The sequence below is a fragment of the Aptenodytes patagonicus genome, chromosome W (assembly GCF_965638725.1).
Source record: "Aptenodytes patagonicus chromosome W, bAptPat1.pri.cur, whole genome shotgun sequence".
Classification (NCBI taxonomy): domain Eukaryota; kingdom Metazoa; phylum Chordata; class Aves; order Sphenisciformes; family Spheniscidae; genus Aptenodytes; species Aptenodytes patagonicus.
In genome coordinates this window covers 12,301,973-12,316,379 of record NC_134981.1, presented here as the reverse complement: position 1 = coordinate 12,316,379, position 14,407 = coordinate 12,301,973, and the positions used below count along the sequence as shown (strand labels likewise).

Here is a 14,407-nt window from a genome sequence, read left to right as displayed (position 1 = left end):
TTTAGCAGGCTCCCTCAGTCCCCTCCCCAAAACTAAATAAATAAGAAAAGGAAAAAAAGCAAGGAAAAAAATAAAATTAACATATATTTTCGAAAATGTCTCAAATACGTACAAATCCCGTTTCATGTCTTCCCATTCACGTGTATATTGATATCATAAAAGAGAAATCCTTCAGCAGGGTTTTTCTCTAAATACCTTATTCATTGAAACTGGCAGTTCCACTCCCTTAAACCTGATTCTGATGCTGGCTAAATATAGAGCTTCGCCTTCCTGGGAACGCGAATCGAATACATCAGTAGCACAGGAGGGGGGAAAAAAACCTTGACCAAAGCTCTCCTTTTCTTCCCAATCCTGGTTTGTTGGGGCGGAGACAGGTTTCTCGCTTATTGTAAATCATTTGCAAAGATCAAGCTTAAAATGCAATCACCTCTTCCAGAAGCAGTAGTTAAAAACCCCCAAAGTTAGGGGATGGGGGTTAATAGAATTAAAACCAGACTGAATTATTTTCAAACAAAGGTGTAACGGTGGAAAATAAGATGCGTTATTTCAGAGCTGGGAGAGGGTGTATTTTAATCGGGACAAATTTTTAAAAGAAATACAAACATCCATGGACAAAAATGCACAGGACGGAGTATGGAAGAACACTTTCCCTGTTTCAGTCTCTCTCATAAAATCCGCGGATTTTTTTCTCAGTCATTGGGATGACTCTTGTTTTTTTAATTACCTACGCTCAGATCTTTTGCCAGCTCGCAGCTCACGAGGTCACCCGGAGGAGCGGGGGGGGGGTCTCGGCATGCCCCGTGCGGAGGGGGTGGGAGTGTGATATTTGCAGAGTACCAGGCGGAAAGGCACAAAAGGTCAGAAACGCGCCCACCGCGCGGGGCCGCGGCCGATCGCCCCTCGGCCAGCAGAGATCGCCGCGCCGCCCGCGCGCAGCCTCCGCGCCCTGGCGCGGGGAGAGGTCGGCTGGGGAAGGGGCGACCGGACGGGGGACAGTCCCGCGCGGAGGGCTGCGCGCTTCCAGTCCCCCGCCACGATGAGTGCCGCCTCTGCTCACGCCAAGCACCGCAACGCGCCTTCCGCGGACGACGAGGCGCGCACCGCGATCCTGCGGAGAAGGCGGCCGTGCCGAGCCGCGGAGGCTGCCGGGTGAGCGCCTGGCCGCTGCGGGCCGCGGGGGGGCATGGCGGTGCACCCCTAGCCCGGGCAAGCGGCACAGGGGCGACACCGCAGTCCGAGTCGATTTAAGTGAAATTGCCCATTACTAAAGGTTTGCCCCAAATACGTGCCAGGCTGTCTGAAGCTGCCAGCATCAGCAGTAATTCCTGATAATCGCTTTTTGGTTTACTCAGCTAAAACACAGAATTATAAAGTATATATAAACACAGTCTCATATATATATGCATATACATAAACACACCCACATATATGTTTATCGCCAGTTTCTTGGATGTAGAAGTGATCACCTAGTAGAGTTGCATTTCCCACTGTTTATTTAAACGTCGAATACGTAAAGTAACTGTGTGTGTTTACAACCATATCTTTACCTCCTGACACTATCTTGAGATCATTTCAAGACAGTTTAGTTATCTCTACAAGTGGCAACGTTGGGTCCCACTTCTTGTTTGAAATAAAACTGGAGGGTGTGTTTGCTTCCTCATCTTTGCAAAGGAAAACAACATGCAAACTAAGTTAGGAATCCGAGGAGGTCTGTTGTTTAGTAGCTGTCTCATCAGCAAATGCAAGTTTCAGAACTTTTTCTTGGCTGTTTTATTGCAACCAGATTTCCCCGCGGGAAGATATTCCGCGTGAACATGGCTTTGCTTCTCTTTCATTCAAACTCTAGTCTCGTCAGTTGCCTTTTAACAAAAATAGGACTTTGAAAAAAATATATTTTCCTGATGAGTAGTAATTGGAGAGCACTTATACACTACGTTGATGAGGGCGGTGTAACAGCCCATATGGAACAGAACACAAAAATGGGATTTAAACAAACTCAAAGGGGACGTTTAAGATGGGGGGGAAGGATTCAGAAGGGTTTGGGGTGGACACGCTCGGGAGCGGGTACAGTTTCGCGCACAGACTAAAGGAAACTCACCGTGCAGCCTAAGCGGAGCCTGCCCTTTGAAAGGGGCAGGCTGCAGGGCGCTGTGCGCCGGTGCACAGCTGGGGGCGCGGGCATCGCACCGCACTGCGCCCGGCCGCGGCTCTCGGGTCCGAGCTTCCCACATCGCCTCCGGGGACCAGCGCTGCAGACCCGCGCAAACGGCAGAGTTCGCGTCTTCTTCCTCTTTTTTTTTTTTTTAAACAAGAATTTTAAGGGACTCTCCACGGGGAAAGGCAGAAGTTCTTCACTTTTCTCCGCGAATCTCCATTCCCGGCCAACTTATGAAACCGTCTAAACACAGGATGCATTTCTATTTACAGATGGGAAAAAAAAAAAGAAAGAAGGAAAGGAAAAGGATCTAAAAGGGATTGGAAAACATAAATAGAATGGAGGGAGTGTTGAGAGACAATTTAAGGTAAATATTTGTACCTTCTTCGATCTTGTGTTTAACAGAAATACATGAAGCTTTTATCCACGATTTTAAGAGAGAAGGAGGCTGGAGGAAAAACATAAACAGTCCTATCTCGTGGCTGGGGCCATGCCCAGCCAGCCTGCCTTACCCTCCCTGCTAAGGGCAGCTTCGCCTGGGCAAACCGGAGCAGTGGCTCCCGCCTAGGAAAGATAAACGCTCGGAAAGGAAATAGCTGAACTAACCCCCCCAAAACAAACAAACAAACAAACAAAACCATACGGAAATTGTAAATATGGCACGGCAAGCCCGAGCGGGGGAAGAGGTGGAGGAGCCCGAGTGGACCGGGAAGGAAAATGAAAGGTGTGACGGAAGATAAGCAGTGAGGATAGAGGAGAGAGACAAGAAAAAAGTATAAAGGGAAATACAACTAAGGAGCGAGGAAAAGTTGCCTCTGAAAGCCCGAGCCAGGGCCGCTGCACTGCTTGATGCTGAAATATGATAATCAGAACAGCTGCGCCGTGCTGCCCGCAGCCAATGGGCGCCGCGCAGGCGTGACGTCTCCGCGCATGATGTCAGGCCAATGGTGAGCGGGCTGAGTTGGAGCAGAGAAGTTTGAGTAAGAGATAAGGGCGAGGCGAGTGCCTGAGCCGCCAGCGCCCAGTCTGACACTGCCGCGTCGCGCCGTTCCCGCGCAGCCGGACCCCACCTCGTCCTATTCTCTCTCCGCAGCCCTGACAGTATCTCCCACGCCGGTGGTGTTTTGTTTTGCCTTTTTTTTTCCGAGTCTTTTTTTTTTTCTTTTGTTATTGCTACTTCTACTTTTTTTTTTATTAGCGACAGCTCTCAAAACTACTTTGGGGTCTTAAAACGAACCCGTACACCATTTCACTGTGGACATTACACTCTCTTACAGATATGGGAGACATGGGAGACCCACCAAAAAGTAAGGCGGAATTTTTACCGTTGTTGGAATAAATGTGCTGTCTATTGTAATCGTCTCAGGCAGGCGAACTGATAAAGAGCTGAAATTCATTTGAATGGTAGAGGAGGTGCCTTTGTTGCCATGCCTGCATGCTTGCTGTGTTTTAACCTCGTAGCCTTGTATGTTAATAGCCTGGGGTCCTGTACTCTTTTTTAAAGTTTGGGGAGCAGGCGGGATTTTAATGGGATCTCCAGCCACGGAGCCTTAAATTCTCCTCGTGCTAGACTGCGGTGTCTGACTATCCAGCACCTAGTCCGTCTAGGGGACGGACTTTAGCATTAGACTTGCAAAAGAGAGCGAGTGACAACCGTAATGATGCTTGTTCTTGCTAGCAGCTTCGAGTCCCCTCTTCTATGGCAAAGGGCTGAATGGGAAGCGCACCCAGCCACGCGTTCACCGTTTCCAGTCAGAGCCTCTTAAAAAATGAAATCGAACATACAGGTGCTCTCCCCGTAAGGAAAGGAATCCAAAAAAGCAAACAATAAAATAAAAATAAAACAAGGAGGGAGTTTAGAGTTTTGATTCCGCGCAAGGCTTGCGAAATGAGGACCTTCACTCCGAAGACTGTTCACATCTGCATTTTAACATATGTTCCGCCTCCTTTCTAAACGAGGCAAGGTTTTGATGGCACACTTTAATTACCATCCAAAAGTGTAATACTCTTTAAAAAAAAAACCAAAACAAAACAACACTCCCAGAGTACGCCCTATAAGGGAACGACACTAAAAGTGTGTTTATCTCTGTAGGAGAGTAAATGGTTAGTCAATCATGTGTTTATTTTCATTTCAGAAAAACGCCTGATTTCCCTATGTGTTGGTTGCGGCAATCAAATTCACGATCAGTATATTCTGAGGGTTTCTCCGGATTTGGAATGGCATGCGGCGTGTTTGAAGTGTGCAGAGTGTAATCAGTATTTGGACGAGACCTGTACGTGCTTTGTTAGGGATGGCAAAACCTACTGTAAAAGAGATTATATCAGGTACGCCATTTACGTTGTTTAATTCTTCGGTGAGATTTTTTTAAAACTTTATAAATCTGACAGAGGCAGGAAGAGGAACAATTATGAGAAAGAGGATGAAAAGACAATTGGTATATTTTTAAGTGATTTCCCCATAGATAGACAGGCGAGGAAAAAAAGTTCGAGTCGTCAAGTTTTTTATTCCACAGATTCAAATGCAAATCTCTGTATAAACAAAACCACGTTCGGAAACAGCTAGCGACTGTATGGGACCCTCCTGAGGACTTTGGCAATGCATCCTGTGATTCTAACAAAGTGGGAAATCTTAGGTAATGGAGAATATTTTCAGTAGTGTAGATATTATGAGCAACACGGAACTGATCGCTTTTTAACACAACCTGAGAAATGCATCTCTGTGTTTTTGCAGAGGCATAATGGCATTCATAAGAAAGGCACTTCAAGCATGTATGCCGTAAAAATAAATACACGGGGAAAAAACCCCTATTTAAACTAGGCCTATCAAAAACAAACAGAAAAGCAAAAGAAAAACAAAAACAAAACTGAAGTTTCCTTCAGAATGAAGGATCATTTTGTGGGAAGGTTAAAACCTAGACCGAAATGTTTCTTCGCTAAAATAACTGACATTTAATCTTTTTAAATATTAACCCCTTTGGTGATATCTGACTGTCCTTTCTTATCTATACTGATGAATTAGAGCAGATCAAATTGCCCATCATCTGTTCGCGAACAATTGGGTATATTTAGATAATGGAACTGCTTCCTTCCTCACATTAAAACCTGTAACTGATGAAACGTGAGAGTTGCCGATCCTGACATTATAGAGAAACCAAAGCAGGAATTTCGAGTGTGTTTATTATTTGTGCTCCTGGGTCATGCTGATCTGTTTCAGTGTCGTCTACTGGGTTTGCCAAACCAGAACTTTGCATGACACTGAGGTATGGACAGTATTTATTTTTTTACAGAAAGTTTTGGGAGCAAGTACCTACCTAGCCACCTAAGATACCTTTTCTAGTTTCTTTGTAATACTGAACTGAAATAAAGCACTTGAGCCTTTCCTTCTCCAGTGCACAGTTCATAAGCAGATCATTCCTTCGAGCCATGTTGTGAGATTATTCTCAAAGTTTTACTGTGGCGAAAAACAGTACACTTTCGTCCTTTCACTAATTTGAAATGAAAGGAAAACGTTTAGGACTGAAATGTGCTCACTTACCTTCTGCAAGAACTCAGCGGACGAAATTTAAACAAACAAACAAAAAAATGCAGCTCTTTTAAGTTAATACGCAATACATTTCATTTGCTACAACTTTAAAAGTAAGATGTACATTATGTGCAAGTCGACTTTGAATTAGACCGTGAGCCAATCTATAATTGTCAGACATGTGGGCAACCCCCCCAACTTTTGTACCTATTAATGCATACACTTTGCGATCACGCTGTTCTTTTGCCGTTTAGCTGTTTGTTTGGGTTTTTTTTTTCTTCTCAAAACGTTATAATTCGGAAATATGTAGCTCTGAATATAAGATGAGTACACCTCCACAGACATAACAGCTAAAGACGTGTGTAAATAAACATCTGTACCGACAAGTATACATCTCTAATGTATGACTATCTCTAATGAAGTGTACTGGTGAGGAAATGTGTGGGGATGAATATTAGTTCAGTTTAAAGAATAGCTTTTACAGTTCTGTGGATTGTGTGCGTGTATATGTGCGTGTATCCGTACATTTGCGGAAAGATGTTAATTTTACTGAATACCAAGGAGGCTGGCTAAGGAGCACTCGGTGGGAGCCGAGAGACTGCAGTTTTAGACACCCGAGTTGGAGCATTTTCTCATGTTCATCTACGGATGGGTGTACTGTCCCACTCTCCTCCACGGGAGACGAGGAACCCGCCACCCACACCAGCGTGTAACCCCAGAAACCCTTTATTTGCCGTGTGGGGCTGTCAGCGAGAAGTTGCCCTTTCACTGCTGCCGGAGGGCTTGAGCCCCGGCTCAAGGTGGGAGCGTGAGCAGGAGGGGAGAAGGGGCAGGGAGGCTGAGGTAGGGGCAGGCTGCAGAGCCAAAGCACCCAAAATGCCTTTTAGTAGGGGGCGGGAGAGGGGAGTTACACTACTATATATGTGAGCGTGTATATATATAAGGGGTGTGTGTGTGTATGCCTATATTGTATAAAATGAACCTGGTGAGAGAGGACAAGGGGAAGAGCCCCGGCCGCTGGCAGAGCCACCCCTGCCGTGTGTCAGAGGCTAAGCTGCCGGGAACCCGGGCACGCATTAAGTGACAGAAGTCCTGATTAGTTTCCTCGCAAAAATAACAGCATTTGGTGAGGCTGACACGTTTGTGGCGAGTGGATGGCAGCTTCGCCAGCCTCGCCTTTCCCCGTTGTAGCCGGGCGGTCCGGTTCAGCTCCGGACCAGGCTAGGTCAGGTCCCTCCGCCGTGCCGGAGGGAGGGAGAGGGCAGGTACGGCCCCTCGCCTGGTGCAGCCCGGGCGCTGGGGCAGGAGGGAGAGGTCGGCATCTCCTCGGGAAGGAAGGGAGTCTTTTTTTGTTTCTCCCCCTGTTTCTCCTTCCACTTCCCGCCCCTTCCCTCCTCCCTCTCCTTGCCCACCGGCGTGTCCGGGTCCCCGCCGTCTTTTACGGCGGGGGGATCAGGTCACCGGCAGCAAACGAATCCGGTTTATTCCTTTCCTCTTCTGGCTTCTGTATTTTCAAGGCTTGTTTAACTAGTGGACTGCGTGTGGCGCGTCTACGCGGGGCCACGGGGCTGCCCGCGAGCGGGAGTGAAAACCTCTCTCTTTTTCCCCTTCCTTTCTCCCCCCCCCCCCCCCCCCGCCCTTTCCTTGCCCTCCCCTTCCCCCTCCCGTGCTCTCCCTCCTTCCCTCCCTTCTTCTTTCTGGGCTCGGCCCTGCTCAGGTTATACGGCATCAAGTGCGCCAAGTGCAGCATCGGCTTCAGCAAGAATGACTTCGTGATGCGCGCCCGCGCCAAGGTGTACCACATCGAGTGTTTCCGCTGCGTGGCCTGCAGCCGCCAGCTCATCCCCGGCGATGAATTCGCGCTGCGGGAGAACGGCCTCTTCTGCCGGGCGGACCACGACGTGGTGGAGCGGGCCAGCCTGGGCGCCGGGGACCCCCTCAGCCCCCTGCACCCCGCCCGGCCGCTGCAGATGGCAGGTACCGCCCGCACCCGGCGCCGCGGAAGCCCGCGGGGTTTGGCGCTGCCCGGCCCGGCGCCTGGCGGGGGGTCCTGCCGCATGCAGCGGGCTCCGCGTCCCCGCAGAAAGGCGGCCCCGAGCGTGCGCGCCCGCGGAGAGGCAGCGGCGGCGCGCCCCACGCCCGGGGCTGCCGCGGGTCCGGCTGCTGCGAGAAACGCCCGCGTACGCCGTATGCGTGAGGCGGAGACACCTGCGCAAGGGGCCGCGGCGGGCTGCACTCCCCGCCAGCCTGCACACCTCCTGCTCCGATCGGACACCGGGTGCAGGAGCCCCCCCCGAGCCCGGGGCAGCCGGGAGCTTAAGTCGGAGACGGACGAGCCGATGCACGGAGTAGGTCTACGGCAAAGCACAGACCCCTCTGTCTCCGGAGCATGTGGAAAGGCTGTTTTAAGCACTGGAGGAAGCGGGATCCGAAAAGAGATAGACTTCATAACTACAGGCGAGCACTTAGGCCGTAATTTAAAACTTTCAACAAGCTAATCTTCAGTAATTGCCTTTTAAAGTGACTCTGCCTTCTTGAAACGTTTTATGTGATTTGATGAGAATTTCATCTTAAAACAGCATTGTAACTTCAGAGTCGCCCCACCTTAAAACTTTACTTACACTTAGTTCTCGACGTATACATCAGATACTCAGAGACGCTTAGCTTTAGGAAGAGGAACGTCTCTTTGAGGCAAACTAGGCTGGACAAAACAAGGTTGGCCGGCGTTATTGCTGTGCAAGTAACTGTAACTCGAAAGGTTATTTACAAACACAGTTATGTTTAAACGGGCTCGTTTCCCGCTTCTAAGCTGCTTTCAGGTGACATATCTATATATAGGGAGAAAAAATCCTGTAGCATTGCAGAATTTTAGAGAGATTGTACGTGCTCCCTATAGCGTGTTTGTGCATGTCTCCGAAAGGCATATTGTGTCTGCAGGTACAACACTGCTAATAATTGAAGCCTTCGTATTGTCTTCATCGAATTTGCTGATTTATTGTTATAATCAGAGAAGTCAGAACCCGACTGTACAAAAGTGAACACTTTTGAATATTAGCTAGCAAAAAAAAAGTAGTTTTTATTTTTCCCTTGACTGGGTCAAATTGCATTTAGGTAGCTACAGCTACACAATACACAGAAAAATAGCACAATCACACGAATACTTTTAGCTCTTGATGTGACGTTACCCGTTGTTTTGCATTTCTTGGAGGTTTCCATGAGTTGCTAGGCTTGCTACCCTTTTAAAGAATTGGCGAAACATTCATATTTTTAAAGTATTCATAAAAAATTGACATAAATTCACCTAGCACCTCCACTTTCTAAGATAGACCTCTGTCTCCCGAGCTTTGGGATACGGGGCTCTCACGGGATTTTCCTGCACGGTTATGGTGCAGCAGATTTGGCTTGTTTTGCTTTGATTTGGAAGCATCAAAATGCTGGGAGCTGTTGCAAGTTATCGCGGCCTCTGGCTAAACTGAGCTAGATTCAGCATACAAGAAGTAGACCCGAATTATGATTAATTTAAGAAGTATTCTTTTATTACTTTTCGGGCCAAAAATTTGTTTTGGTGATTTGTCAGGAAATAAATACATAAAACCCTCCCCCTCCTTTCCTAGCGTACGCACACCTTAGCGAACTCGCCCTTCCCTGTCAAGTCTCATACAGGTTCAAGCTTCTGTCATTAAGGGTTTTAGGGGGGTGGTTTGTTTTTGCAAATCAATTATCTGTGGAGTCAGAAATGTCAGTCCTGTCATTCCACCAGCGCATAAAGCAGAGGAAGCTGCAGGAGCTCCGATAGATCTGACTGCTTGAATGGCCTTTGAAAGAGGGTTCATCACCCACCCCACCCCCGCCTCCCCTTGTCCCACCAGCTTAGATTCATAGATTCTGCAGACTCCCTGCTTCCTACTCACGGGGATCCTGTTCCTCCCTTTCCCTTCCCTTACAGCAGAACCTATCTCTGCCAGACAGCCAGCTCTGCGACCCCACGTCCACAAGCAGCCCGAGAAGACCACCCGAGTCCGGACTGTCCTTAATGAAAAACAGCTTCACACCTTGAGGACCTGCTACGCTGCCAACCCCAGACCTGACGCCCTCATGAAAGAGCAACTGGTAGAAATGACTGGCCTCAGCCCGAGGGTCATCAGGGTTTGGTTTCAAAACAAGCGGTGCAAGGACAAAAAAAGGAGCATTATGATGAAGCAACTTCAGCAACAGCAACCCAATGACAAAACTGTAAGTGGCTTCAGCCTCTGACCGTGCTTCCCAAAGAGTAAACGCCTGGGCTATGCCCAGCCCGGCCAGCCTCTGGGGTCGGTTTAACGTTTTTGATTTTGTGGGAGCTCCCTTAAAACAAACAAAATGATACCGCTTAACTATTATTCGCTTGTTCTGCTGTCAGTGCAATTAAAACAGACCACAGCGAGAAGCCGATATAGGCAGCTCAAGCAAACACGTCTTTTTGTGGGGCTAAGAATACGCAGTGGATTAGACTAACTTCTCTGCAGCATGCATTGCGACCTGCAGAGTTTATGGGATGTAGTAAGCACAGCCTTGTGTAATATTTATATTGCAAATGCAAAGGACTCCCTGAGGGGAAAATGATGCTTTCACCCTCTCTCAATGGTTTTACACAGGAGTAAACCCAGAAGTAAAACCCATGAGTAAAAGGGAAATTTGATGTATTTTCTTAGCACTTTATATACTACAATGTGTATGTGTGTGTTTGTCAGTGCACTTACTGTAGAAAAAGACAAATGCAATGCAAAGTTTATGGAATTACCATCGTGTTTACAGGTTATTTAAAATATATATAGTTCTTGCGTAGAAATATATTGAGTTCTTGTCTGCGGGCATATGCACGTGTGATGCAAACAGGCGGAAAGCACTGGATTCAGCATAGCAAACTGGCTGTCTCCATTTTAAGCTAACTCTTTTTTTTTTTTTTTTGCTGTTGTTGTTAGTCCACTTGAAGAAGAGTCTGTTATTCTCCCTCTGTATATTGACTGACCTGAGAATGACTATTAATTCATAAGGCTGCCTAGTTAAGTGGAATTTAAGGAGTTTCGTTTTACCCTGTTGGAATGAAATAAAACACGATATTATTAACTCGCCTGAACAATCTATTCGTCGAGATTTGGAGTTATTTTGTACACAGTGCCTGCACCATAGGGCATACTGGGAGGGCTGGGGTTTCCTTTTTTTTGTTTTTGAAAGAGCGCGGTACTGACGTACCCCAGGTTTGCCGTGCAGTGGATATATGATCCAGCCTGGATGCAAAATAGAAAGGGAACATGATTAACCGTTTCTTGTGTCGAGCCGTGCATCGGCAGCCAAGATACAGAGTGCTCGTGTTTAAGAAAGCTGGGGGGGGGGGGGCTATGCCTTGAGAGAAATACGAGGATTAAAGGGAAAGAAAGTAAACTTCCACTGTGATAAATGCAGCAGGTAGAAGTAGGCTGACCTAGAGTAGAATAGAGTAAAACATTCACAGCAGATTAACAAAGCAAATACAAGCGACAGCGACTGCATAGATAAGACAGAAAGCAGTTTATTGACTCAGCGCTTATATACAATGAAGTTAACCAAGCTCATTAACATCTTTTGCTGGGCTGTTCACAGAATATCCAAGGGATGACAGGAACTCCGATGGTGGCTGCTAGTCCGGAGAGACATGACGGTGGTTTACAGGTGAACCCGGTGGAGGTGCAGAGTTACCAGCCGCCCTGGAAAGTACTGAATGACTTCGCATTGCAGAGTGACATAGATCAACCTGCTTTTCAGCAACTAGTAAGTGTCGGTTCCCAGCCGGAGCAAGCCAGCGTGTACCCGGGGCAGAGCAATGGGGGATTCCCTAAATGCGCCGGATGCCCTCAGAGAGATGAGCAATTCAGGCTTGCCGGGTTTTCTGAAATTGCAAGGTGGGCATTATGGCACTCTGTAAATGCGGCGAATTGAACTGATTTAATAGGGCTTGGTGCAAAATCTACCTTAGTGCACAGCAGAGCTCTTGCCGAGTTGAGTGGGAGATGGATAAGGCTCGACCCAGGTCTGAGACTAACTCAGCTCACACACTTCTGAAAACTGAAAGCACCTCTATCCAGAGAACTAAAACATTCTTCACGTGTCATTTAACTGTATGTACGTTTATGATAGTTTCTAAAATTTGCCCCTCACCCCTTCAGGCCAATTTTCCCTTTATACTATAGGGTGGATTTTAAATATATGATTGCAATGTCAGTCTGTGTCCTTGTTTTGTCACACAAACACGAGTAGCTTAATTAAATTGTCAAAGTCCTTGTTTTATGCATGTACCTCTAGATATAACTTTATATATCTATATATACATATATACATGCAAATATATACATATATATAGTTTACATTAAATGTTGTGCTTCAGAAAGGGAATTGTTAGTACGTATTCACGTGAAAAATTCAAACAATATAATAAACTGCCTTAAGCCGAAAGAAAACAGACATTTTAGAATAAATTCTGTTCTTAACTCACTTCCTTATGCCTACATCATTTGGCAGCTCATATGGGACCATGTCATCTGCAACACTTAGGCCCAACAAGGTGAATTAAGGACAGAAGTTCAACCTTAAATCAATTTCCTGGCCTAAGTGTGTTAAAACCAGATCTTTAAAATAATAAGGTACGTTGTGTATGGTTTTTCAGTGATTCAAAATAATACTTAATGATGAAACATTAATATATAGACCCTTTTTTGATCTGTTGGGCATTTTTTTCAACATGAAGCGATGGAAAATGAAGGTTTGTAGCCATGTCTAGAAATGTTTTCAGACCTTTTCAGTTTAGTATCACACTCTCTTACAGGAACCCTTTTTTCTTTTTCCCAGTGGCAGGCTGCAGCCTGCTTCCCTCTCCTGGCACACCGTGCTCGCTCGGGAAGCTGTAGCACAGCAGCAGGGCTGTTTGCATCATCTTACCTCTAGAACAACCACCGGTTTTCCTGCTTTAATCAAGCTGTCAAGCAGACACAAGAAAAAGTGATCTCCTGCTGCTGCCTTACTTATTGTGCCTTAACAGAATAGGAGACTTTAAAAACCTTTGATGCAGTGAGTTTTTGTAAGGAGTAGGTCTAAAATAAAAAAAAAGAGGCAGAATGGAAGATGAATAGTCCAAATACACACACGCATATAGATAGATCGATCATTAGATAGACAGATAGATATTGATATATATTGGGCATAATGTCTGATACTGAAAAGAGTTAAAATGAAGAACTGTGGATGGAACAGACAGTTCATCGACCTTTCAAGGCACTTCTCTAATCTGGAAAGGGCCTTAATCACAGGATTGGCCAGCTAAATAGGTGCCAAAGAAATGCTTTTGGATTAGCAAAGCTCCACCCTTCAAGTCATGCCTTTTCCCAACGCTGCTCCTAAACTAACCGGAGCCACGGGGCACATTAGAATGGAGAAGTGTGACCTTTTTTATCAAACTGACTCTCGTTAAAAAGAGATACTACCCACTTCAAATCACAAATGAAAGAGGATGGCTTGTTTCAAATGCCTTCTGCTCCTGGATGCTCCTTCCAGGTTTATTTTATTATGTGCACAAAAGGGGAAAAAAGTAACCTTGCAGTTTTGTGTCAAAAAAACACATGCACTCTTAAATAATTGACTAGAACATCCTGTTGGGATTGCCACTCTTGCAAGACAGGGAAGAAGGCCTCATTATTAAGGTTGGTTTTTTATTTGCTTGATTTTTCAGTCTTTTTTAAATTTTTTTTTTTAACCTGCTTTTTTTTGGTGATTTGGCTGAAGGCCTGAAGAAGATCCCTATGAAGTCAATGAGGAAACTAAACAAAGCAACAAGCAGTGACACAGCCTCCCGTGGAGATGTATCAGGCCATTCGGCTACGTGCCTGTATATTTATTTTTGCGTTCTTCTTTGCCTTTGCCTGCTACTTTTCTTTGATTGCTACAGTTGTAAAAATTCTTTTTTTTTTTTTTTTGGCAGGTTAATTTTTCAGAAGGAGGACCCGGTTCCAATTCTACTGGAAGTGAAGTAGCATCAATGTCTTCTCAGCTCCCAGATACACCCAACAGCATGGTAGCCAGTCCTATTGAGGCATGAGGAACATTTATTCAGATTTCTGTTGTTTCTGCCCTTACCGTCACCCCGTTGGAAAGAGTGGGAAAGTGATCATGTGGGACTCTGAAATTTAGGGGGGGAAAGTATTTAACAACCTTGTAATGAACCTAGCAAGGAACTGCTCCATGAAATGAACGGAGTCATGTTTGAAAAGACAAGATAATATGGTAGCAACACTGTGAAGACAATCATGGAATCTTACTGGAATAAATACTAAAAAACCAAAACCCGCGCTATTCAATCATCAGAGGAGGATTGAAAAGACGTTTTCAAAACATAAAGTATTTGTACTTGTGGATCTCAAAAAAAAAAAAAAAAAGGGGAAAAAAATTATCTTTTCATTTGACTGTACATCTTAGGGAGAAACCAAGGTAGAGGGAATTTCTATCTAGTCCCTCCCAATCTGAATGGTGCTGTTTCTATACTGGTCATTGCCTTGCCAAAAGGAGCTCCAGTAGTTTTTCCATCATCAGGAAAGAGACGATTTAGCCCCGCATTGTTGAAAGATTCATTGCAGGAAGGTGGAGCTGCATTGGTTTGCAATGTTGTTTTTAGTTGACTCCAACAAGGGGTTGTTTCCTGGGTCTCTTCTAGCATGTACTGTAGC

General features: G+C 45.9%; 1 protein-coding gene across 1 annotated transcript; it reads left to right on the top strand.

The window, feature by feature from the left end:
* The first annotated feature begins 3,434 nt into the window (after window positions 1–3,434).
* On the top strand, window positions 3,435–13,782 carry LOC143172038 (insulin gene enhancer protein ISL-1-like). The gene is made up of 6 exons (XM_076361254.1): window positions 3,435–3,462; window positions 4,291–4,480; window positions 7,396–7,655; window positions 9,625–9,911; window positions 11,298–11,465; window positions 13,666–13,782. The coding sequence occupies exons 1-6, from the start codon at window positions 3,435–3,437 to the stop codon at window positions 13,780–13,782; spliced, it is 1,050 nt and encodes a 349-aa protein (XP_076217369.1).
* The last annotated feature ends 625 nt before the right edge of the window (window positions 13,783–14,407 follow it).